This window comes from Pan troglodytes, chromosome 10, assembly GCF_028858775.2.
Source record: "Pan troglodytes isolate AG18354 chromosome 10, NHGRI_mPanTro3-v2.0_pri, whole genome shotgun sequence".
Lineage (NCBI taxonomy): Eukaryota > Metazoa > Chordata > Mammalia > Primates > Hominidae > Pan > Pan troglodytes.
The window spans coordinates 50007789-50035516 of record NC_072408.2 but is presented as its reverse complement, the minus strand read 5'-3'; the positions used below and the strand labels follow the sequence as shown (position 1 = coordinate 50035516).

Sequence of the window (27728 nt, the reverse complement as noted above, 5' to 3'; positions counted from 1 at the left end):
AGAATTCTCAGAAATGTTTCTGATTATTCTATTTTCCTGCCATGGTAGCAGGAAGATTTTTTTTTCACTTGTCATGCTTGTAATGGTTATAGAGGAATCCACAGCTTGAAAAAAATCAAGTTGGAAAAAAATCAACACGAGTGTTGATACTCTCTTGAGAGGAGTAGACGGGCTCCAGTTTTCAGTGGCTCTGGAGGTCAGGACTGTGATGACTAGGAAGAGAGGTCTAAGGAGATACACATCTTTGTTTTTCCACTCACTAACATTTGGCCTAAAAAAAAAAAAGAGATCCTTGTTTTTCAAGCTATGTTCTTTATAAAAATTATAATTATTCTAAATATTTATTATCATTATTATTATTTACTGGTACTAGTTCTATACTCTTACAGGTTATCCTTAGATTTATACTGTCTCATTTGTGGACTATCATCAGTATCATCAACTTTTTTTTCGTATTATCTATTTTCAAAGTTTCTTAAAAGTTGAATTTGACTTCATATTTCTTCCCTAATCAGTAATGACTGAAGAAATAGAATCTTCTTTTAGAATCTGCGATCTCCATTAGAAGAGGCTTCATCTGATGCTTTTGTATAATTGGGGTAGGGGTGAAGCAGGGAGTGCCAACAAAACCTAGCTTTGTTTTTAATGAACAGTTTTTACTGCAAGAACCAAGAGCAAAGGAGAATATTTTAAGTCACCTTTAGAAATGCTTGCTAATAGTTTATGCTGATAAGATAAAATGGGGTGACTTGTTAGGTGATGTGCTCCTTGTTTCTAAAAAGAGCTAATGACCATTATCTAATTCAAGGATGTTAAAAAAGATACTCCTACATCGAATGAGATGTTGTGCTAATGACCTTTAAAGATCATTTTCAACTTACAACTCTGTGTGATCCCTGTATTACAATAATAGCAGAGCTATTAATCCTTGTAACTTAAACAGACTTTGGTGTCCGCTACTACTGTTCCCAAACAAACACTTTTCTATGTTTGGTCTTGTTTAAAATAGATTTTTTTCCTGAATCTGTTTTTTCCCATTTTCTATTGATCTGCTTTGAGAAAGATCATGTGAAATATTTTTGGTATTTCGGAAGCCTATAATGAAACTTACTGATAGAGCTACACAGGTTAAAGGAGTGATAGAATTGCTTAACCTGTTGTTAAAACAACCCTTTTCTGATATGCTATTATATGGCTGATTTGTTTTAAGAGAATCTGAACAGTTACGTTTTATGTGTAACATGTGTAATGAAGTCAGGATTGGAGATTCGTGAAGAGGAAGAAACTGGGAACTGATGGGGAACATCAGATTACAGAATATCTAGTTCATACTGAAAAGGGGTAGAATTTCAGGGCAGCATTTATACTTTATGTTTTTCTAGAAAGAGCCATAGCAACATCGTGACAGTATTCTAAAAATTGACATGATTATCAATATATAAAGCAAATAAGTCATTAATTTTTCTTTTAATGTGTTATTAAGGAAAATAGAATAAGCTCCGTGTGTGTGTGCGTGCATGTGTTCTAAAAAAAAAAAAAAACGCCACCAAAATGAAATTATCTAATATTAGATTGAGAGTATTTAAAGAAATTTATTTAGAACTTTGAGAAGATACGTATTTACATATTTGATCATACAGCCTTATTCCCCTTGTAGCTTTGAATAAATGTATTTATCCAGAGATACTTTTATTGTTGACATTAAGAAAAGCTGTTCTAAAATATTTTGAATGGTAGTATAATAAATTTCAGTGGTCAGTAGTGCTAGAATATAGAACATCGTACACTGATAGAATGTGGGCCTGAATTTGCCTTTGAGGATATTGACTACTTTTGGCCAATAACTTGGCAAAAAAAATATTGTGGGTTTTGTTGCTTTAAGCTTTAAGATTCTTCAACATTGGCATCAAGTACATGGTGGTTTTTATCATTCATTTGCATAGGTTTTCATACTGTTTTTGACATTACATACCTAATACTTCAGTTTCCTTCTTTCTCTGTTTTTTCCTTGGTATTGATTGGATATAATCATTTCTGCAGAATTATTAGGTAGATTATTATTATTATGATTTAATCCAACTCAATCATTTTAATAAAGTGAAGCCAAGTACCCAGTCCATTTGCATTTTTGGTACTTAAATTTTCGGTTTCAAGAAGGAAGATATAAAAATTTTTTATTAGCTATATTTGAGTAAAGATTTTCTTTAAGCATTACATATTCTAACAAGACATTTGGACTACAACAATCACTGCCAATATAGATGGATAGAATATATTGTAGAATTTCTACAGTGTACATAAACAGCACTCCAGGAACAACTCTCCCTTTCTTCTAAATTGAAAACAAAGAGAAGTGACTGCCTCAGATTAAATTTGTCAGTAGTGACCTACTTGTATAAACTTTGAATCAAGAATGTTGAAAATATGGACGGGCGCGGTGTCTCACACCTGTAATTCCAGCACTTTGAGAGACCAAGGCTGGTGCATCACCTGAGGTCAGGAGTTTGAGACCAGCCTGGCCAACATGGTGAAACCCTGTTTCTACTAAAAATACAAAAATTGGCCAGGTGTGGTGTCGCATGCCTGTAATCCCAGCTACTCAGGAGGCTGCGGCAGGAGAATTGCTTGAACCCAGGAGGCGGAGGTTATAGTGAGCCGAAATCCACAGCACTCCAGTAGCCTAGGCGACAGAGCAAAACTCCATCTCAAAAAAATAATAAACTTCCCTCCTCATTCCAGTTATAAAATTATAGCTACTCAACCATATCTCCTTGAGGGAATGAAAGGATCTTAAAATTTTATAAGCATTTTCTCCTACATAATTATCTTAGGAATCTTTACCAAGGAATTTTTAATTCGCCAAATGATTATAATAAATTGGTGTTTTCACTGTTATCTGAACTCCCAAATGAAGCAGACTTTGCTGTTAATGTATGCAGTCTCCTATCAAATGAAAGCAAGCACGTCATGCAACTTGAAAATGATCCTAAAATCATCACTTTACTACTAAATGTTTAAATATAATTAAAGGATATTTCATAATTGTTATGTTTATCTTACTCTAATTGAAGATGTCTTTGACAGAGTCGTTCCGGTAAGGATGTATTGAATGGAATATCTGTCATTTTACAGTAGGAAATAGCACAATTCTAAGATCATATTGAAAACATAAACTTTAGGACTGCGACAGATAAGGAATACGGGTTCCACATTTTTTTCTGTTCAGATTTACCTGAAAGCTATGTGGAATATAAAAATGTAAATTAATTATTGCTAAGACTTGGCTTATCATCAGTCCAGTTTACAGTGTAGAATATAAAAATCTGCTCCTATATTCATAGAAGTTTCATTACTTTTTATCCAGATATTTATTTTATGTTACTTATGAGAAATTTCATTTATAAGGATTATCAAAAATGAACAATATATTCTTATTGTCAAGCTTTAAATATTGTAAACAATCTGTGTCATAGCCATTAATAACTGTGTTGTGGAATTTCTTCATTATGTTGGAGACACTGCTAGAATAGGTTAGAATCGAAGAGGTGTATCTCTTCAACTGTCTGCATTTGGAAATGAAATTCTTTACTTACATGATATTCTTCTGTGGTATGTTGTGACAGTAGATTTCTACTTGCATCCTACTTAATGAGATTGTGTGTGTGTGTGTGTTTTTAACTTTTAAAAATATTCAGATATTTCCGAAATATTCTTTTGTTATTGTTGTTAAGAGACAGGTCTCACTTCGTCGCCCAGGCTGGAGTGCAGTGACTTAACCAAAGCTCACTGGAACCTGGACCTCCTGGGCTCAAGCAATCCTCCCAGCTCAGCCTTCCAAACAGCTAGGATTATAGCACACACCACCACAACTAGCTAAATGTTAAATTTTTGGTAGAGACAGCATCTCATTATATTGCACAGGCTGGTCTTGAACTCCTGGCCTCATGTGATCTTCCTTCCTCAGCCTCCCAAAGTGTTGGGATTATAGGCATGAGCCACCATGCCCAGCCTGAAATATTCTTGAATGTTTAAATTTTAGTTTTTTGCCTTTTCCCTTAAACTTGTGACAGCTTTATTTGAAAAAATGTACTTGTGATATTTGTCTCAGGACATAGTTGCCAAGGTCTAAACTGCCCCAGTTAGGATTCAGTTATTTCTAAAAATACAACATTTTTTATATATGTGAATTATGATTATATAGTATCTTAGTGTTCTGTAAGCCCGTTTTATCCCATCTTCAAAGTTTTGTAAATGTTTTAAATTAATTCTCCTGTGGAAAATCTTAGTTGCTTTGGTTTAGGCACAAAAGCATGAACCATAAAAGTAAATATTTGTAACTCAGACTTCATCAAAATTAAAATTTCTGTTTAAAGACACTTAAGAAAATGAAAAGATAAGCCACTAACAGGGAGAAAATATGTGCAAAGCAAATATGAAACAAAGGACTCATTTAGAGTATTTAGAACTGACAATATTAAGTGCTGGCCAGGATGGAGAGCAATAGGAACTCTGTATATTGCTGATGGAAATGCAAGATGTTACAGCCACTTTGGAAAACAGTTTCACAGTTTGTTACAAAGTTAAGGATACACTTATGTGTGACTCAGCAATCCCACTTCTAGGTATTTATGCCAGAGAAATGAAAAAAATATGTCCCGACAAAATCCTGTCTATGTTTATAGTGAGATTTATTAGTACTCACCAATAATTGGAAACAATCTAAACGTCCCTCAACTAGGGAATGGATAAACAAACTGTGTTTAGAAAGGTATGGACTACTGATGCACTTATCAACATGGATATGAATCTCAAGAGCATTTTGCTAAATAAAAGAAAACAGACAACAAAAGACTATATTGTGTGATTCCACTTATTTGGCATTTTGAAATAAAATGATAGGAAAGTAAATTTGATTTGTAGTACCTAGTGGTAGGGGATGGAATTGAGCATGAGAAACTTTTTGTAGTGATAGAGATACTCTATATCTTGACTGTGATGATTAAAACTATACATCTGTCAAAACTTAGAATTGTAGAACTAAAATTAGCATGGGTTTTACTATGTTAATGATATTGCAGTAATTTGGAAGAAGTCCATTGAAATGCAATAGTAAGAAGTGTAGATTAGTCTGGGCACAGGGCTCATGCATGTAATGCAGCACTTTGGGAGGCCGCAGCCGGAGAATTGCATAAACTCGGTAGATTGAGACACCAGCCCGGGCAACATAGGGAGACCTCTCTCTACTAAAAATAAAATTAGTTGAGCATAGTGGAGCCTTCCTGTAGTCCTAGCTACTCAGGAGGCTGAGGTGGGAGGATCACTTGAGCCTGGGAGATTGAGGCTGCAGTGAGCTATGAAAGCGACATTGCACTCCATCCTGGGCAACAGAGCCAGACACGTCTCAGAAAATAAAAAAAGTGCGGCTAGGTCAATTAAAATACTGATTCAAAAATATTTTGGCAATGATGGCCAAATGGTATGTACATTTTGGTATTTTAATACCTTTTCAAGAATGTAATTTTAATTAGTAAACCTAAGAAGTTTTAAAAGTTGAACGTTTTGAACCTCTAATCAGTTTATATTTTTAATATATATATTTATATTATATTTTATATATATTATATATATATATTTAAAGCTGTGTTCTGTATTCAAGGGATATTCACCATAAAGGTATCTGATCTTTGATATACTTAAGGTATATTTTTTCTTTGTTAGATTATCTGCGTCAAAGTTATGGGCTGTCTATGGACTTTAATTCGCCAAATGATTATAATAAATTGGTGCTTTCACTGTTATCTGGACTCCCAAATGAAGTGGACTTTGCTATTAACGTATGCACTCTCCTATCAAATGAAAGCAAGCACGTCATGCAACTTGAAAAAGATCCTAAAATCATCACTTTACTACTTGCTAATGCCGGGGTGTTTGACGACAGTAAGTTTTAAGCTGAATGTATTATATAATTCTTCTGTAAAAGTTTTTTTTTTAAGGTTTTTAAGGAGAAAGTACTTTTTGTTTGTCAACATAATAGCATTCTTTGTTTTCTGTTTTTATATTATGCACTATTTAAGATAATGAATGTTTGGGGGATTTTAACCTTAAATATTTGAATAGTAATTTTGTCTCAGTGTTTTTGAAGTAAAAGTCCTGGTTTTTAAGTTGGAGTAATATATAGGTTTCCTGAGTTGAGACGATTGCTTGCTACAAGATTTTGACAAAGAAAACTAGGATCTGGAAGAAATTGTTTTCTGAAGTCTATTTCTGCTAATGTGTGGCTATAATTTTTAACTAAAACATTTTAGGTCAATGCATTTGAAAATTTGTCTTCTAAATCATCAACGTAAGGCTTATCAAAGGCTTCATATCATTTTTACTTGTAGGGTTTTCTAGTTGTGGGTTTTGATAAATCAAATTCTTCATCTCTTCTGAAATTATCTATTAAGGCTAGATTATCACACAGATCAAATTACTCAGTTTTCTCTTGCAGTTTAATAAAGATTTAGAAATAATATTTTGAAATCTTTCCCTGCTCGGTTTTTCTTTTGTAAAATATCTGTGTTAGCTGAAGTTATTGGTATAAAGTTATTTCTTGCTTTCCAACTCTCCCCAACTCCAACCCCATTTTTTGCCAGAAGTATATCCTATTCAAGAATAAGGTATTGACATACATCGAAAGTATTTTATCTTTTAGGAAATTATATATATAGCACAGTAGCAGAGTCTTTGAGAGAACTTGTTATAACATTTTATGACTTTTTGTTTTTATCTTTAGTGAGATGTTTGCAAAAGAATTTATTTCTCTGCAATTTGATTTGGGTCAAGTAGTGTTTTATTTGGGATTATTTAGGTAGGATTCTTTGAAATTTGGCACATATTTTATATTGAAAATGATTTTGAAATTAAATAAAAGTAAAAATTAGTTTCTTAACTTGCCCAAAACTATTCTTGATTACATGGATGGGGATGTGGGAAGAAAGATGGTTAGTTCTCAGTTTCTGTCATAACTTTGAAGATATAAATTTGATGGCTTTTCACATCACTTTTATATTCTTTGATTTCCGTTATTCTATTTTGATCTTCCAAATACAACTTTCAGTATTTATTGTAGAATGGAGTTGAAAATTGTTTCACATTTTTTAGAAACCTTAAAATGAAGCCTTTGAAAAGAATGTATATTTTCAAACCAGAATAATTTTAAGTCTTAACATTTAATCATTGAATAGGATTACATGTAAATAATTTAAGTTGGGTATATGATAGAAGTAATCTTACCAGTTTGGGTGCTCTAAGACAAGACCTTGTTTAGACCTAATTTATCTTCATGCATTCTTCAGGCATTTTGTTTGTTTAAAAGACTAAATTATTGTGTAGTATAATAATGCAAAACCGCATTAATTTAGCAAGTGCCATTTGGGTATAGTTTCTATCATTTGAAGTCACAGAAAGTTTAGTTCCATAGTACATAGGGACTTTATGAAGACCTTATATTTAAAACAATAGTTTTATATGATAAAAATAATTTCTTTGGAGTTTGAAGGTTGTAGACATATTTTATTTGGTTAGACTTTGAGAGGCTTCAATTTGATTTTTAGGGCATGAGATTTTAATTGAGAGAGAAATATAGATGCCACTTCTTTTAGAAAGTAGAATATTTACATATTTTGTGTGTTTGAAGAAGTATAATAAAAATTCTATGTGACAAGAAATTTCATTTTTCAATTTTATGTTCTGCCCTGTATTGTTTTCCCAGGGATGTTATTTGCTTGGTGGGTTTTTTGTTTGTTTTTTTGGGTTTTTTTTTTAAGAGACAGAACCTTGCTCTGTCCCCTAGGCTGGAATGCAGTGATGCAATCTTGGCTCACTGCAACCTCCGCCTCCAAGGTTCAAGTGAGTCTCGTGCCTTAGCCTCCCAAGTAGCTAGGACTACAAGTGAGCACCACCACACCTGGCTAATTTTTATATTTTTAGCAGAGACAGGGTTTCCTCATGTTGGCCAGGCCAATCTCAAACTCCTGTCCTCAAGTGATCTGCCCGCCTCGGCCTCCCAGAGTGCTGGGATTACAGGTGTGAGCCACCATGCCCGGCCCCTAGGGAAGTTTTTTATAAGGATTTTTCAGGACAAAGAAAACTTTGTCTGTCTTTAGTGGTGTGTGGGCTTCATTTTGCTGGTTAAGCTGCTACTTATGTATCAATTTGATATTTTATGAAATGCTTTTTGAGGTCACTGTAGTTAATTTGTTTATTCAAAACATTTACATCTGTTCTTTATATTATTTCCTGACGACCCTAAGGTCAGTAGTAAAATCATTAGTAAATATAATTTATGTTTAAAATGTTGCTGTTTCTCACCCTTTTAAATATTTTGTAAGATGAAAATTCCTATTCTAGCCAGAGTACTTTACAAACTTTATTTTACTCAATTTTAACTAAATATTAGGTTCATACTTAAAAGGTAATAAGACTGCCAAGAGTCCATAAATCTCTTATGAGAGAAAACATACCCACTTGTTATGCTTGTCATAACACGTCCAATAAGGAAGCTTAAGATTTTGTTTTTTTAAAAGATTAACGTTCATAACAGCTAGTTTTTCTGTTAACAGTTGTCATTATATAATTTTCTTTTGGTTTCTAAAAGCAGTAACTTTCATTACGGAGCTAATGTGATAGTTGATAAAGGATTCACTTAATTTTTAAGGGGAAAAATACATTGTATCACAGCTTAGACATTTGAATCATACTGCTTTATAGTCTGATCCCATATTGACAATTCGAGCTAGCAGCATGAAGGAGAAAAAATAATACAGGATGTACTTATCTATGTGCCTTAAGTTTTTTGGTGGGGAAGTGAGGGCCACATGTGGATGAGAGACAGAACGTTATTAAGAAGAAGCTTACGAAAACAGATGGTTTGACTTTTCAAAAGTCATAAAGTTGTTGATAAAGCAACTTTATCGAGAAACACAAGCGTGATGTAGGCCTCAGAATTTTCCTTAAAGGAGATTTACGGGAATTGTGGGAATTATTTCCATGGAGTGCCTTGCTCTCTATGTTTTTTGAAGTGTGAATTATGCAAGTATTTCTGAAATTAATATGAAGATTTTAAATGATAACCTGGAAATTTAATAGCAATAACCTCAGTTTGCTTTTTTAAGATTTTTCTTCTATATAAATGAAAGCCAGTGTGGAGTAACTCTTAAGTACTCTTCACTTCTTTATTATCTGTATAATTATTATGAAAAAGAGTCTATATTATTAATTTGTAGGAACACAAATTTTCTTTAAATCTAAAAACAATGTATTTCAAAAGAAATTATCGTGACTATCATTTACTATAAAATAATTTTTAGTACACAAGATAAGATGTAGTTTTGTTGTTTTTCCAAGCCTATTATTAAATAATTAATTGAAAGAATTTATTGCATTTTATTGAATGTACTATTTATTTATTTGTTTTTTAGCTTTAGGATCCTTTTCCACTGTATTTGGAGAAGAATGGAAAGAGAAGACTGATAGAGACTTTGTTAAGGTAAATCATTTTAATTAAAATGTTGAATCATTGAGTTACATGCAGCTAAGCCAACAATAGATCAGTGGTTGCTTATTTAATATACATAATACTACCTATGCTTTTATCTTTATCTAATACATATGCCATACACAACGATTTTAAAGTTGTGATTGAGTTGAGTGAAAAATCTTTTAGAATACCCACGAACAGACATAAAATTTTCATTGATTTCTGTGAATAGTAACAACAATAGCAATAAATAATTGAATGACCCTCTTCTCAACTGGGATTCTGAGAATGGGTTTCAGGAAGTTTTCGTTTTTATGTGTGTTCTGAAACTATGCAATTCAGAAAGGAATGAAGGGCCAGACCTGCCATCAAATCCTCAAAAAGAATAGGTGTAAAAGATTAGTAAGTGTCCATCTAGAGGAAAATTTCTGGGAATATATTTCTGAAACAAAATATAGTTGTGAATTTCAAGTGAGAAACTACAAAAAAACTTGAACAAATTGTTTTCTCACTTAACACTTGTCTAACTTTGCTGGCTTTCAAGGAAATATAGGATGCTGCTTTTATTTACTCTCTAAGGGTACATTTTATAGTATTACTATTAATAGAACATTATTGTTTAAACACCTTTTCTTTAAAACTCATGAGATACATTCAAGTATGATTACTCTTCATTCTTGCTGCGACTTCAGCTAAAATTTCTAAATCTATCCACTTTGTTTCTTAAAAGTAGCTCTCTTGGGCTGGGTGTGGTGTCTCACACCTGTAATCCCAGCACCTTAGGAGGCTGAGGTGGAAAAATCGCTTGAAGCTAGGAGTTCAAGACAAGCCTGAGCAACAAAGCTAGACCCCATCCCTACAAAAAAAGTATATATTTTTTACTTCATTATACAAAAATATTAAAGAATTAGCTGGGCGTGGTTGTGTGCGCCTGTAGTCCCAGCTACTAGGGAGGTTGAGGTGGGAGGATTGCTTGCTTGAGCCTGGGAATTTGAGGCTGCAGTGAGCTATAATTGTGCCACTGCACTCTAGTCTGGGTGACAGAGCAAGACCTGTCTCTAAAGTCAACCGATAAATCAATAAAAATAAATAAAAAATAAAATGATAGCATAGTGTTTTAGGGAATTACTTTATTTTTTATTTTCATTTATTTAATGGTGTTTGATTAATCACTTAAATATTAAAAATCAGTTGTAAAAATTTTGATATTGTCCAGACAAAATAGACTAAGTCACAGAACAAAAAGAGACAAAAAAGGTAATTATATAATGAAAAAAGGGATCAATACAGCAAAAGGATGTATGTAACAATCATATATGCACTCAACACTAGAGGCCCCAGATGTATAAAGCAAATATTAGTAGAGCTAAAAAGAGACCCCAATACAATTATAGTTCGGGACTTTACTCACTTTCAGCATTGGACAGATCATCTAGATAGAAAATCAGTAAAGAAACATCAGACTTAATCTGCACTATAGACCAAATGGACCTAATAGGCATTTATAGACTATTTTATCCAACAACTGTAGAATATACATTCTTCTCATCAGCACATGGAACAGTCTCTGGGATAGACCATATCGTATGCCACAATACAATCTCAACAAATGTTTAAAAATTGAAATAGTATCAAGTGTCTTCTTATATCGCAATGGAATAAAAGTAGAAATCAATAATAAGAGGAACTTTGGAAACTGTACAGATGTTAATACAAGAAAATTAACGTGCTCCTGAATGACTATTGGGCATCAAGGAAGAAGTTAAGAAGGAAATTTAAAATGGAAACACAATATGCCAAAACCCATTGGGTACAGCAGAAGCAGTCCTAAGAGGGAAGCTTATAGCAATATATGCCTACATCAAAAAAGTAGAAAGATTTCAAATAAACAACCTAATGATACACCTTAAGGAACTAGAAAAGCAAACCAAACAAAACCCAAAATTAGTAGAGGAAAGAAATTCTAAAGATCAGACCAGAACTAATTGAAATGGAGACAAAAAAGACAAAGGATCAACAAAACAAAAAGTTGTTTTTTGATAAGATAAACAAAATTGAGAAACCACTAGCTAGAATAGCTAAGAAAAAAGAGAGAAGACTCAAATAAAGTCAAAAACATAAAAGGAGACATTACAGCTGATACTATAGAAATATAAAGGATCATTAGAGACTATGCTGAAATATTATGCTAATGAATTGGAAAACCTAGAAAAAATGGATAAATACTTGGACACATACAACCCATCAAGATTGAACCAGGAAGTAATAGCCTCACCAGACCAATAAAGAGTAACAAGATTGAATTAGTAATAAAAAGTTTCTCAATGAAGAAAAGCCCAGGACCGGATGGCTTATGGCTGAATTCTTCCAAACTTACAAAGAAGAACCAACACCAGTTCTTCTCTAACTATTCCAAAAATCTGAAGGGGAGAGAACTCTCCTTAACTCATTCTTTGAGGCCAATACTACGCTGATACCAAAACCAGGCAAGTACACAACAGAAAAAGAAAACTGGAGGTCAGTATCTGTGATGAACATAGATGCAAAAGTCCTCAACAAAATGCTAGCAAACCAAATCCAACAACATATCAAAAAGACAGTGCACCATCATTAAGCTGGATTTATCCCAGGGATGTAAGGATGCAGATCAATAAATGTGATACATCACATCAACAGAATGAAGGACAAAAATATGATCATCTCAGTTGTAGATGTGTCATACGTGGCTTTTATTGTTTTGAGGTATGTTTCTTCTATGCCTAATTTCTTGAAAATTTTTATCAAGAAGAAATGTTAAATTTTATCAAATGCTTTTTTTGCATCTTTTGAGATAATCATCATACCAAATAGGGGAAAAACTGAAAGCTTTTCCTTGAAAAACTGAAATAAGATGAGGACACTCACTTGCACCACTCTCATTCAACATTGTATTGGAAGTCCTAGCCAAAGGAATCAAGCAAGAGAAAGGAATAAAACTTCAGTAAAGTTGCAGGATACATTTCTTAAAAAAAAGACTTACAAATGGCCAAAATATATATGAAAAATTGCTCAACATCACTAATCATTAGGAAAATGTAAATGAGAACCACAATGAGATATCATCTCACCCCAGTTAGAATGGCTGTTGTCAGAAAGGCAGCAAAATAACAAATGCTGGTAATAATGTGGATAAAAGGGAACTCATACACTGTTGATGGGAAAGTAAGTAATACAGCCATTATGGAAAACGGTATCCCACTACTGGGTATTTATCCAAAGGAGAGGAAATAGTATATCAAAGGAATACCTGTGCCGTCAATGTGCATTGCAGCATTATTCACAATAGCCAAGATATGAAATTGACCGAAGTATCCAGTAACAGGTGAATGAATAAAGTTATATATATACATATATATATGTATATATAAAATGAAATACTATTCAGCCCTAAAAGGAATGAAAATGTGCTATTTGTAGCAATGTGGATGGAACTGGAGGTCATTATGTTCAATGAAAACCTAGGCACAGAATGAGAAATATTTCATGTTCTCACTCGTATGTGGGAGCCAAACTTGTTGATATTTTGGAGGTAGAGTAGATTGGTGGTTACCAGAGGCTAGGAAGGGTCAGAGGGTGATGTACAAAGAGAGGTTGGTTAATGGGTACAAATACCTAGTTAGAAAGAATAAATAATAAATTCTAGTGTTTTATAGGACAGTAGCATGACTATAGTTATCAATAGTTTATATTTCAAAATAGTAAGAAGAGAAGATTTGAAATGCTCCCAACACAAAGAAATGATAAATATATGAGGTGATGCATATCCCAAATACCATTATTTGATTATTACACATTGTATGCATGTATTAAAATATCACAGGTACCCCATAAGTACATACAGTTGTTATATGTCCATAAAATTTGTTATTGAGCTATCTTGCAAATTTGTATTAAAAGGGAGTCATTTTAGGAAATGGTAGCTGTTAAGTAGATTTTTCTAGTGGCATTTTAGCTTTTCTTTATTGCTAGTCTTTAGGTTTAACTAACAAAAACTGCTAATGATAAGCTTCAACTAATCAAAAACTTTATTCTTCAGCAGTCTATTTTAAGTATTATAAATTGTCTTTAATGCATCAAGACTTATTTGACAATTTTAGAGGACAAGTTAGGAGGATTGGTTGAGCCCAAGAGTTCAAGACTAGCCTGGGCAATATAATGAGACCTCGTGTCTACAAAGAAAAAAAATAATTAGTTGGGCATCGTGGTGCATGATTGTAGTTCCAGCTACTTGGGAGGCTGAGGCAGAAGGATCGCTTGAGCTCTGGAGTTAGACACTGTAGTGAGCTATGATTGTACCACTGCACTCCACCATGAGTAACAGAGTGAGACCCTGTCTTTAAGGGAAAAAAAAAAAAGACTTTCTGGAAACTTTCATGTAGATCAGTATGATTTATTGAATTTTTTGTAGATTTTAGATGTTTAAATAGTTAGAAAATCCTTACAGGCTTGGTTTCTAACTTATATTCCCACTAGGGCATTTTTCTTTTATAATGGAACTTTTTCTTTACCTAAGAAGAGATAAAATTAAAGAGTTATAGTTAGGCATTTAGCATCAATGGCTTATATAAAAATAATTTTATATTAAGTATTAGTTGTCATGTAGATTTGTTTTTCTATCATAAACATATTTTTACTTGAATTAAAAGTTAATATAGACTATATATTAAACACTTTACGTAGTTCTCTTTATCATTTTTCTGTTTACACAGTTTTTTTACAAAACAGTTCCACTGTAAAGTATTTCAACAAATAGGAACCTATAATGTCTCTTCAGAGATGTATACATGAATTTTATTTTAACGAGCTGGTAATACTTGAATTAATAGTTAAATAGTGGGAAAAGAGAGAGAGAGAGAAATGTTTTCCTGGTTTTACAGAGGTTAGTCTTTATTTTTTATTTATTTATTTTTCTTTGAGACAGTCTTACTCTTATCACCCAGGCTAGAGTCCAGTGGTGCCACTGTAGTTCATTGCAATGTCCTCGGCCCAAGGGATCCTCCTGCCTCAGGCTCCCAAGTAGCTAAGATTACAGACTCCTGCCACCATGCTTGGCTAACTTATTTTTTATTTTTTTGTAGAGATAGAGTCTTGATATGTTCCTCAAGGTAGTCTCAAACTCCTGTTCTCAAGCAGTCCTCCTGCCTCGGCCTCCCAGAGTGCTGGGATTATAAGCATGAACCACCCTGTCTGCTCCCTTATAGAAGTAATTGATGCATGCTGTGGAAAAGCTAGAATTTACAGCAAAGGGCAGATATTAAAACCATTATTAATCACACCCATTCAGAAATAAACACCATTAATATCCTTATATACATCTATCGAGTCTTTTCTATGCATATTATTTAAAGCAAAAGTTTTATTCAGAATTTAATTTGTAACCTGTTCTTTTCACTTATTACAATGTTAGATTTTCTTCTCATCCTTAATGTTTAGTATTTTAATGGCTACTTCATTCATATTACACATTTCATAATTCATGTAAATAATCCATATTTTCAGAAATTTAGATTGTTTCCATTTCTTCTTATTATCAACCTACCTGGGATGTATGTACTCACATCCAGGCCCACAAGTATAAAAAACGTTTTTTCTTAAGTTAACTCCAAGACAAATTTGCAAGTCAAAGAGTATACTAGATCCTTCACAAGAAGTATACCATCTTAACTGAATTTTGTGGTAAAGTTACACTTTTCATATTGTTATCCAGAATGAAGTTTGTAGCCCAAAATAGCTAGGCCTATTGCTACACAAAATATTGTATAATTAGTTAAAATGTTTATGACATTTATCTGATAATATCTGATAATAATTATCGGATTAATAGCTTTAAGTCACCTTATTTCAGAGAAAAAAATACTTGAACTAATTTATTTGGTAAAATATTTTGTACATTAATTCATTTATTTAAAAAATATTTACTATTTTCTGTGTGCCAATACTTTTCCAGACACTGGGAAAACAAGGTCTCCCCTCTCAGCAAATTTCCATTCTATGATAGGAAAACAGACAATAAAAGTAAACAATGTTATTTGAGGCTTTTGCAAGTATTGTGAAGAAAATAAAGCAAGACAATGTGATAGAGAGTTATAAGACATGTGAGTGTATGGTAACGTTAGATAATATGACCAGAAAGGCTTCCATCAGGAGGTAATATCTGATGATTTTTAGTAGGTTTGAATGATAATAGGTGACCAGCACTGCAGAGGAAGAGTCTTTCTGACAGAGGGAATAGCAAATGCAAATGTTCTGAGGTAAGAACAAACTTAGTTTGAGGTATAGAAAGTATGCTTATGTGCAGGACCATGGTAAACAAAAGGAAAAGTAGTAGCAGACAAATGTGCCTGTTTCAGCTGTGAATGTGCAGTTAACAGAAAATTTTAATTAATGACAAAAGATATGTTAATCGTAGTATTATATGTATTAAAACTAAGCTTCAGGATGCATTGACTTTGTAATTTATTATCTTTTTTGGACTCCTATAAGTACTTTTTAAATTATAACACATACTTAGTGTATATGTATAACACATAAATAAGTATACACCTCAAGATGTGTTTATAAAGTGAATACACTCATGTAATCATTACCCAGATGAAGAATTAGAACATTATCAACACCTCTGAAGTACGCCTATTCATTCCCCCTTTCAGTCACTTCTTCATTCACTCCCTTATCTGTTAACCTTTCTTCCTTATTCTACTTCTCTTTTTTTCTTTTGTTCAACATCATGTTTGTGAAAGTTTCATGCATATCGTTGCAAGTATTTGTACTTCATTCATTTCTATTGTTGTATAATGTTACATTGCATGAATATGCAGCAATTTGTGTGTTCTACTGTAAAAAGCAATAAGGATTTAGTTATTTCCAGGTTGGACACAAATAATTTTGCTATGAAGGGTTTTATATATGCATTTTGGTAAATATATGCATGCATTTTTGTTGGGTAATTGACCTAGGAGTGTTAATTGCTAGGTTATAGGGTATGCATATCTGTATTCAGCTTTGGTAGATACTACCAAACATGTTTCAAAGCAGTTGTACAGTTTTATCTTCTCAGCAGTAGTATGTTGGTTCCAGTTCCTCGTTGACAGTATTTGGTATTGTCAGTCTCTTTCATTTTAACTATTACAGTGAGTGTGCATTGTTACTGTAGCTTGGTTTTAATTTACATTTTTTCTTGTTTGATGAGAACTAGAATACCTTTGGCAATTTTGATAGCTTCTTTTAGGCAGTGCCTATGTTTTGTCCATTTTTAAATAATTATCTTTTTGATTTGTAAGAGTTTTTTTTCTATATTTTGGATAAAATTTCTTTTTAAGATGTTGGAAATATTTTCTCTCTAGCTTGCCTTTTCAATCTTGAATGGTATCTTTTGATGAACTTACATAACTTAATTTTAATGTAGTTTAACATCAATTTTTCTGGAAGTTGGCCATTTTTTAGTTCTAGTTAAAAAATTTTGCCAACCATGAGGTCAAAAACAGAATATGTTTTTTTCTGTTTTACTTTTCACACTTAGATCTATAATTTTTATTGTGTTTTTGTGTATGTGGTATAAGCCAGGAGTAAAGATTTGGTTTTTTTCCCTCATATGGATACCCACTTGAACCTACATTATTTGTTTTAAAAACTGTGTTGCAGTATCACCATTGTCATAAATCCACCAATCATATACGTATAGATCTTTTTCTAGATTCTTTTTCATTGGTTTATTTGCCCCGTTAGGGCTTGAAAGTACCAGATTTTTAGTCAAGAAACTGAAATTCTTCCTACTACATTTCAGTAAAAATTTGTGTTTTCTAATTAGAGAAAATATTTATTTTCCTATTTTTATGTGTAGCTCATTGCTAAAAATGTTACTTTTGTTTTTATACCTCTATGCAATTTAAAACCCCAGAAAGCAGATCTTTTAATCTTTTCTGTCCTCATTCTTTCTTGTGTATTTCATCTCCCTTCTGAGTATGTGTTTTTTTCACAGTATAACACATCTTTAACTAGATCTTTCAATGAAGATATTTTATTGATAAAATTCTGAGTTTTATAATTGTCCTTATTTTTGTCCATGTTCCATTTATAGATTGTAGATTATAAGTTATATTTTTCTTGTATTATTGTCATTCTGTTGTTTTCTGCGTTTTCTTCTAGGTTATCTTGTCTTTATTTTTGTCCATGTTCCATTTATAGATTGTAGATTATAAGTTATATTTTTCTTGTATTATTGTCATTCAGTTGTTTTCTGCCTTTTCTTCTAGGTTATCTTTCTTCTTCTTCTTCTTCTTTTTTTTAATCAATTTCTGACCTTCTCTTAATTCTGAGCAGCATTCTGGGTAATTTCCATAGGCTTGTTCCTTAATCATTTTCAGCTGTGCCTAATATGCTGCTTGACTTATTTGTTAAATTTCTATTTCAGTGATCATGTTTTAATTTCTAGAAATTCTCTCCGTCCTGTTTTAGATTTTCCCTTTTGATCTTCTTTTTTATGTTTTTAATAATTTTGAAGATTTTAAAAAATCTTTTAATAAATTAATTTGAATTATATAAATTATATAATATAGAAACAAAATATATAAATATATAATATGTAAATTAAAAATTAAATACACTTGATTATTCTAATATCTAAAGCTGTTGTGACTAATTTTACTTATTCCATGGTGGAATATTCCCTTCTGTTTTATAATATTGGTTACAAATTTCAGCAGACCAGTTTTTGTAGGGTTTTTGTACAGATTGGATTGAAAGTTTATTCTTCCACTACTCTATTGCAATTGCCAATCATCTACAGAGAAATACTGGTTCAGAATGACTGTATTAATTTCTTCATTGATTTTCAGGTAACTCGAGTAGTTACTAAAACCAAATCAATGGAGATTGGGGAGTAGGCCAGTGGTACAAAATTTGGGGCATTATTTTTAACCCAAAACTACGGTAGAGACAGTCAAGCCCTTTTGCCTCCTTTTCTTTGAAGGTATTAGATCTTCAAAGTTTTCACCATGATACAGAGCTGCATTCCTAATTCCCCACTTCATAAACTGACCCAGGGTCCTATATTCTGTCCTCACTACACTGCATCAAGAGCGAAACCATTTGGTTATAGAATTATATACTTTTTTTTTTAACTCCAGAAAATTAGTGATGAAAGTGTAAATTGCACAAAGTGTTTAAATAAATATGCAGTCACAATGGGGAGTGGCGGTTATCAGTATAATCACTAATCACATGAAATCAAGAAAACACAAATGGCTGGGCACAGTGGCTCACGCCTATAATCCCAACACTTTGACTTTGGGAAGCTAAGGTGGGTGGATCATTTGAGGTCAGGAGTTTGAGACCAGCCTGGCCAACATGGCAAAAGCCCATCTCTACTAAAAATACAAAAAAATTAGCTGGGCTTTTTGGTGGGCACCTGCAATCCCAGCTACTCAGGAGGCTGAGGCAGGAGAATCACTTTAGCCCAGGAGGCAGAGGTTGCAGTGAGCCGAGATCATGCCACTAGTGACAGAACGAGACTCTGTCAAAAAAAAAAAAAAGCGGGGGGGGGGCATTAGAAGAAAACACAAATATAATTGAGGAAGATTAGATGTTTCCTGCTGTTGTATGTGTTTTCATTAATTTCTGCTTTTCATATATCTTTCTATTGCTGCACTTTTTCTAACTTGTTAGGAGTTAGAGCTGGTGCTTACGCGATTGATTGTTGTTTTTATTTTTTTAATATGTACATTCTAATACATACAATTAAGACCACAAAATTACCTCTAAGCACAGCTTAACTTTATTCTACCAATTTGATATGTCATGCATTCATTACAACTGAGTATCTTCTGATTTCCACTGTGATTTCCTCTACGTGGGTTATTTATTTAAGTTTTTAATTGTTATGGATATGTAGTAGGTGCATATATTTAGGGATACAGGAGATATTTTGAAACAAGTATACAATGTTTAATGATCACATCAGGGTAAACGGGGTATTCTTCACCTCAAACATCATTTCTTTGTGCTATAAACATTCCACTTATACATTTTTAGTTATTTTTAAACATACTATAAATTATTGTAGTCACCCTGTTTTGCTATCAGATACTAAATCTTATTCATTCTGTCCAGCTATATTTTTGTACCTATTAACCATTCCTACTTTGCCCCAGCCTCTGGTAACCATCATTCCACTCTCCATCTCCATGAGTTCAGTTCAGTTGTTCTACAATTTCCTGAGATGTGAATGTTGAAATCATCAACTGTAATTATGAATGTTTATATATCCTTTCAGTTCTGTCAGTTTTTACCTTATGTGTTTTGAACCTCTGTTGTTAGTTGCATACACATTTACAGTTGATATATTTTCCTGATGAATTAACTTTTAAAAAACATTATGTATGAAACTTAGCTACAGCTTTCTTATTATGTTGTCATAATATATTTTTCCCATCTTTATAGTTTTTTTCTGTGTTTTTATACATAGCATTTCTTTAGATACCATATAGTTAGCACTTATTTTCCTCCTCCCCACAGTCTGCCTTTTCTGTGATTTCTGCCTTTAAGTCAGTGCATTAAGCCCATTTACACTTTAGGAAATTAATGATGTAGTTGAGTTTAGGCTCTCAACTTTTATTTATCTAAAAATTTTATTTTGCCTTCATGTTTCAAGGATGTTTTTGATGCATATAAAACTGTAGGTTTTAGGGTTTTGTCTGAGCACTTTAAAGATAGCATTGTTATTGACAAGAAGTCAACTTTTTTCTTATTGCTCTTGTATATGTATTGTAGACTCTCACTGCTTTTAATATGTTCTCTTTATTACTGATATTTAATTTGGTTATGATATGCCTTGCAGTTTCATTGCTTATTTTACTTGGGGTTCATTTAGTTTCTTGGATCTGTGGTTTGGTATCTTACATAAAATTTGGAGAGTTTTTCACAATCACTTCTTCAAATATTTTTCTTTCCCCTCTTGTTTTTTTTGTTTTGTTTGTTTTAGAGACAGGGTCTTGCTTCGCTACCCAGGCTGGAGTGCAGTGGTACAATTATAGCTCACTGCAACCTTGAACACGTGAGTTCAAGCAATCCTCCTGCCTCAGCCTCCCAAGTAGCTGGGACTATAGGCATCCACCACCACACCCAGACCCCTCTTCTTTTCCTGGTACTACATTTACAGTCTGGTCTCTGAATCCATGGGTTCTGCATCCATAGATTTAACCAATCACAGATTGAAAATATTTGGGGAAAAAAGCAATTTAAAAAACAGTAAAAAGTAATAAAACTAAAAAATTAAAAGAAGACAGTGCAACAACTATTTACTTCACATTACACTGTATTAGGTATACTGTATTTAAAGTACACAGGAGGATGTTTGTAGGTTATATGCAAATACTATACTGCTATACCATTTTATATGAGGAACATGAGCATGTGGAAAATTTGATATCTTTGGAGAGTCCTGGAACTAGTCCCCACAGATACTGAGGGTTGACTGAATATGTATATTAGAACATGGGGGTGTTCCACAGGTCACTGAAGCTCTTTTCAGTATTTTTAGACCTTTTTTGTTTTCTGTGTACTTAATTGTGGATATTTTCTATTGTTATGCATTCATCTTTTCTAGTTAAGCAAATCTTGTATATTTTCTTTGTTTGCAGATACAGATGGTCCCCAAGTTATGATAAACTTAGTTTTTTTGACTTTACTATGGTTTTATTGGGGGTATTAAATGCATTACGATGTTTTAGACTTACTATGGGTTTATTGGGACATAATCCCATCATAAGTCAAGGAACATCTGTATTACATTTTCCAGCTCAAGAAATTTTATTTGATTGTCCTATATTCATTTATTTGCTAATTATGTTCATATTTTTGTATCACTGAACATACTTAATAGTTTTTTAATGTCATTGTTTGTTAATTTTCTTGTTATCTTTGTTATTTCACTATCTTATTTTTCTTGAAACTGATTTTTGTCTTGGTTATGGGTCATGTTTCCTCATTTCTTTATAGGTGTGGTAATTTTTTATTAGATGTGAGTGTTGTGTGAGTGTGACATTGTTGAGTGTCTGAACTTTGGCATTTTTCCAGAATGTTGAACTTTGTTTTAGCAGGCTGTTAGTTGATATATGGATTATCAGAGTAGGGTTGTTTTAAAGCTTTATGACATATGTAGATTAACATTTACTCTAGGGCTTGTTTATTCCTTCTACTTAGGTATGACATTTTGGGAATTTCTCCTGAAAGAGCTAGGTGTATATGAGTTTTCTCTATTCTAGGAATTGTTTAATTACAGCCTCTTATAATTGTTCTCTCCAGTTTTTTGACTAGCATTATGGAGTTTGAGCATACATCTGTGTAACTTAATACTTAGCAATGAACTCAAAGTATATGTATGTAGATTCATGGAGCTCTTTCTCTGCATAACTCTTCCCTTATTGAAAATTTGCTCTCATATTCTAGCCTCCTTAGCTTTGCTGTGCTCTATTCAGTGTTTTCAGCTTAGCAATCACTATGATATCTTGGGTTTCTCTTCCTTATGCTTTAGTCTAGAATTAATGTCCAAATAAAAATACCAGTCAATCATTGGAATAACCTCATTTGTTTCTCTTGTTCAGTGATTACAGTCTTGCATTACCTTTTTTCCAATCTCTGAAAACAGTTTTTTCATACATGTTGGGTTTTGGTAGGATGACTACTCCAGTACCATACTCCATATGGCCTAAATAAATAGTCACTTGAAAGTATTTTTCTAAATTTTAAATTTACCTTTTTTTTTTTTTACCCCATGACTTTTTGAAAGTGTTTTAATTTGGCTTAACCACAGTTACCTTTATCATTTATTCTTCCTTAGATTGTAGATAATGAGCTTTTCTGTTTTTTATTTGTCAGAAAATGTTTTTATGTCACTTTCATTCTTGAGGAACAGTTTCACTATTTAAAAAATTCTATGTTGGCAGGCTGGGTACAGTGGCTCACGCCTGTAATCCCATGTAATCCCAGCACTTTGGGAGGCCGAGATGGGCGGATCACCTGAGGTTAGGACTTCACGACCAGCCTGACCAACATGGTGAAACCCCGTCTCTCCTAAAAGTACAAAAATTAGTTGGGCGTGGTGGCACGCACCTATAATCCCAGCTACTTGGGAGGTTGAGGCAGAATCGCTTGAACCTGGGAGGCAAAGGTTGCAGTGAGCTGAGATCAGGTCATTGCACTCTAGCCTGGGTGATAGAGCGAGACTCCGTCTCAATGAAAAGAAATACGTTGGCAGATATTTTCTTCCATCATTTTGAAAATATCCCACTGTGATTTTTCTCTTTGTTCTTCAGGAGTTTTATGATGATGTTTCCACACCTTTTTTCTTTTTTTATCTTTCTTGGAGTTTGTAGTGCTTCTGAAATATATAGGTTAACATTTTTCAGTTATTTTAGAATAATTTTCTGCCCTTACATTGTCACATATTCTGTCTGCCCATTCTTTCTCTTCTTCAGGAACTCCAATTATTTGTATGTTAGAACTTTTCACTGTGTGCCTTATGTCTCATACACTTTTTTTCTCTTCATCCTTTTGTCTCTTTATACTTCAAACTTATTTACTTGCCCTCTCTTCTTGCTCATAAATTCACTCTTGGGTTGTATCTAATCAGTTCTTAAACATATCCACTGAATTCTTAATTTTAGTTATGTTTTTCAGTTGTAGAATTTCTTTTTAGTTCTTTCATATAGTTTTCATTCCTTTGCCAAAATTTTTAGTTTTTTATTTCTTTGAACTTACTATTCATTGTCATTTTAAGTTTTGTGTCTGATATCTTTAATATCTGAATTCTTGTGGCCCTTCTTTCTTGGTTATTGAACATTGTCTTTTTAAAAAATGTGCCTACTTCTTTTTTATTGCTACCAAACATTGTTTGTCATAGATTTTTTTGTGCAATGGATTTCTTTGATGATCACATGAAGCCAGTAAGCCTTTTTCCAACTAATGGTTTTAAATGCCTAAGAACTTTGATTCCAAAAAAAAAACCCAGTTGTTTTGAAATATACACATAATGTCACAGATACTGCTAATATTACTATAGTTCATTGCTTAATATTCAGAGTTGAAGAAATTCTAAAGAAATGTCAGATTTCCAGGCCGGGCACTGTGGCTCATGCCTGTAATCCCAGCACTTTGGGAGGCAGAGGCAGGCGGATCACAAGGTCAAGAGATTGAGACCATCCTGGCCAACATGGTGAAACCCCATCTCTACTAAAAATACAAAAATTAGTTGGGCGTGGTGGCACGTGCCTATAATTCCAGCTACTCGGGAGGCTGAGGTAGGGGAATCACTTGAACCCGGGAGGTGGAGGTTGCAGTGAGCCGAGATGGTGCCATTGCACTCCAGCCTGGGTGGAAAGAGCGAAACTCCATCTCAAAAAAAAAAAAACAAAAACAAAAAAGAAATGTCAAATTTCCAGTAGTGTTTAATGTACATAGAGATGTCATTTTTCCCCCATCTAAGTTCACAGATTTCTGATTTCTTTCACAGTCCCTTTAGTCGTCTGTGGCCCTCAGGTTAAAAAGCCCTAAACATAAAAAGATGCCTTTTTATATAAGTATCTGAAACTATAGACAATCAAATATTTACATCAAAGAATTAATTCCCTAGAATGTAGCAATATCCACATGAACTAAAAATAAGTAGAAACATTATTTTCATATTGTGTGACTATTTTTTAAAACTTATTTTTAAATTTAATTTTGAGATGGGGTCTCACTCTTCCGCCCAGGCTGGAGTGCAGTGGCACAATCACAGCTCCCTGCAGCCTTCAATTCCAGGCCTCAAGTGATCCTCCTGCCTCAGCCTCCCAAGTAGCTGGGACTTCAGGCACATGCCACCACTCCTGGCTAATGTTTTAAATTTTCTAGTTTGTAGAGATGAGGTGTCTCTTTGCTGCCCAGGCAGGTCTCGAACTCCCAGCTGCAAGTAATCCTCCCATCTTGGCCTCTTAAAGTGCTGGGATTACAGGCATGAGCCACCATACCTAGCCTGTGTGTGACTATTTCTAAAGCAGTAGAATAGTTGTTTCAAATCATGGAGAATTAAATAATTTATCATTACAGTTTTGGAAAGACATCGTTGATGATAATGAAGTTCGTGACCTCATTTCTGACAGAAACAAGTCTCATGGTAAGTTAGTGAAAGCAAAATTTTTCAAAACCTTTGAAGTATTAATAAATGAAATATTAATTTAAGTGAAATATGTATTTTCTGTTGTAGAAGGTACATCAGGAGAATGGATTTGGGAGTCTTTATTTCATCCACCTCGAAAGCTGGGCATTAACGATATTGAAGGACAGCGGGTACTTCAGATTGCAGTGATTTTGCGAAATCTTTCCTTTGAGGAGGGCAATGTTAAGCTCTTGGCAGCTAATCGTACCTGTCTTCGTTTCCTATTACTTTCTGCACATAGTCATTTTATTTCTTTAAGGCAATTAGGCCTTGACACATTAGGAAATATTGCAGCTGAGGTAAGCATGTGACTGTACCTTAAACTAGTTTTTATAGTTAGCAACATTTATGTTACAATTTTAGGATGTGGCATTTTATAGTTGCCATATTTATAGACTATTAAATGCTTACATGTATTAGTTGCTAAAAATGGTGATGTAGAAGTATCACATACTTTTATGGAAAAAAGTATTTGAAATGATGCTTTAAATTCAGAAATGGCTATTTTTACAATAACATTTTTTAACGTTATGCAACATTGTCCTGTTTATTTTTTATTTTTATTAAATTTGAAGTATACAACTCTGGAAGAAGCATAGCTCAATAATAGTGTTGTTTCTTTTTCCAGCTTTTACTGGACCCTGTTGATTTCAAAACTACTCATCTGATGTTTCATACTGTTACAAAATGTCTAATGTCAAGGGATAGATTTTTAAAGATGAGAGGTGAGTTTTCACTGAAGTATTTACTTTCTAAAGTAAACAAACTATCATTTCTTAGTAATACATATTTGTATGTTTTTCAGGCATGGAAATTTTGGGAAATCTTTGCAAAGCAGAAGATAATGGTGTTTTAATTTGTGAGTATGTGGATCAGGATTCCTACAGAGAGATCATTTGTCATCTCACTTTACCTGATGTGCTGCTTGTAATCTCAACACTCGAGGTGCTATACATGCTCACGGAAATGGGAGATGTTGCTTGCACAAAAATTGCAAAAGTAGAAAAGAGCATAGGTAAGACTGGACCAAAAAACACTTATTTTCTTTATTGAGTAAAGTGTTTAATATGGTACTGTACAAAACCCTCAATTTATATTTGAGGTTTAGTGTTTTATTTTGAAGAGTCATTACCTCCTCAGGCATACTTGTTTCCATTATTCTTTATTATGCTTTAAATTCAGTGATGGCTATTTTTACAATAATTACATTTTTTAACGTTATGCAACATTGTCTTGTTTATTTTTTATTTTTATTAAATTTGAAATATACAACTCTGGAAGAAGCGTAGCTCAATGAGCAAGAAGCATCTATAATTTAGAAACCAGGATTACATGGCTATCAGTAATTCCTATTTCTTCTCTTAATTTCTGTTGTTACGTATTAAATTTGAAATGGACAAAACTGCTACATCTAACTTATCTGAGAGCAGGTCTTTCTGTTTCATATGGCCAGCTACTACTGTTAAACAATTAAAGCTAAGTGAAATATGTTTCCTTCTGTTCCTAGAAGTTGCTGGTAGTGCTGCAATCTTTAAAAATCAATGAAGTCACCTCCATAAGAGCTATCAGTTTTAAATATACTTACTAACACATGCCATGTTAACGTTTTACTTGGTGATTAAAATGATATCTTTCTTAGGTGTAATAAATATTAAAATCAGAGTTAATAAAGATTCAGCTTGAAAACTGTTCTTATTGAGAAGTTAATGTGTCACTTTTCATATCAGTGATTCTTAAATCTGGCTACACATCAGAATCACTTGAGAATCTTTTCAAGTATATAGATATCCACTGCTGGGCATGGTGGCTCACACCTGTAATCCCAGCACTTTGGGAGGCCAAGGCAGGAAAATCACCTGAGCACAGTTCAAGATTACCCTGGGCAACATAGTGAGATCTCATCTGTACGAAAAATAAATAAAATTAACCAGATGCAGTGGTGCATGCCTGTAGTTCCCAGCTACTTGGGAGGCTGATGTGGGAGGATCACTTGAGCCTGGGAGGTTGAGGCTGCAGTGAGCTGTGATCGTGCCAGCACTCCAGCCTGGGTGACAGAACAAGATCCTTTCTCAAAAAAAAATAGATAGATAGATAGATAGATATAGATATAGATATCCAGCTCCCACTCCAGAGCTATTAAATCAGTCTTCAGAGATTGAGCCTAAAAATGTTTTTTGTTTTTTTTTTGAGACGGAATCTCACTCTGTCGCCCAGGCTGGAGTGCAGTGGCCTGATCTTGGCTCACTGCAAGCTCCGCCTCCTGGGTTCATGCCATTCTCCTGCCTCAGCCTTCCGAGTAGCTGGGACTACAGGCACCATGCCCGGCTAATTTTTTTTTTTTGTATTTTTAGTAGAGACGGGGTTTCACCATGTTAGCCAGGATGATCTCAATCTCCTGACCTCATGATCCGCCCGCCTCCGCCTCCCAAAGTGCTGGGATTACAGGTGTGAGCCGCCACGCCCAGCCTAAATATCTTTTATTTTAAAGATGCACAGGTAATTCTGATGTACTGTGATTCATGGACTAGCATTTATTCACATTGATAAGTATTCTGTACAACATGTGTTCACCAGTGATGGCATTCATTTATAATATTATTGACTAATAACTATTGCTTTTTATTTATTTTAGACATGTTAGTGTGTCTGGTTTCTATGGATATTCAGATGTTTGGCCCTGATGCACTAGCTGCGGTAAAACTCATTGAACACCCAAGTTCCAGTCATCAAATGTTATCTGAAATTAGGCCACAAGCTATAGAGCAAGTCCAAACCCAGACTCATGTAGCATCTGCCCCAGGTTAGTGTTTTCACATATTCTTTTTCAGTGTGGTTATGAGTGTATAAGATTTGATCCTAAGAATAAATTTCAATGTGCAGTATAGAGAACTGATATTTTACAGTAGAGTAGGCCAAAGTGGAATTTGGATATGTACTCTAATTTCTTAGATATTATACATTCCAGGAGTAGCAGGATCA

General features: G+C 33.5%; 1 protein-coding gene across 3 annotated transcripts in view; it reads left to right on the top strand.

The window, feature by feature from the left end:
• ARID2 (AT-rich interaction domain 2) overlaps positions 1-27728 on the top strand; it is a 181972-nt gene that overhangs the window by 87259 nt on the left and 66985 nt on the right. For all 3 annotated transcript variants that reach the window (XR_010148324.1, XM_016923580.4, XM_063786745.1), the window contains exons 5-11: positions 5719-5937; positions 9462-9529; positions 24641-24707; positions 24798-25048; positions 25378-25474; positions 25555-25764; positions 27382-27549. Coding sequence is in view for 2 of the 3 variants with exons in the window: in XM_016923580.4 (XP_016779069.1) it covers positions 5719-5937; positions 9462-9529; positions 24641-24707; positions 24798-25048; positions 25378-25474; positions 25555-25764; positions 27382-27549 (1080 nt within the window). In the remaining variant the exon portion in view is untranslated. The remainder of the gene's footprint in view (positions 1-5718; positions 5938-9461; positions 9530-24640; positions 24708-24797; positions 25049-25377; positions 25475-25554; positions 25765-27381; positions 27550-27728) is intronic.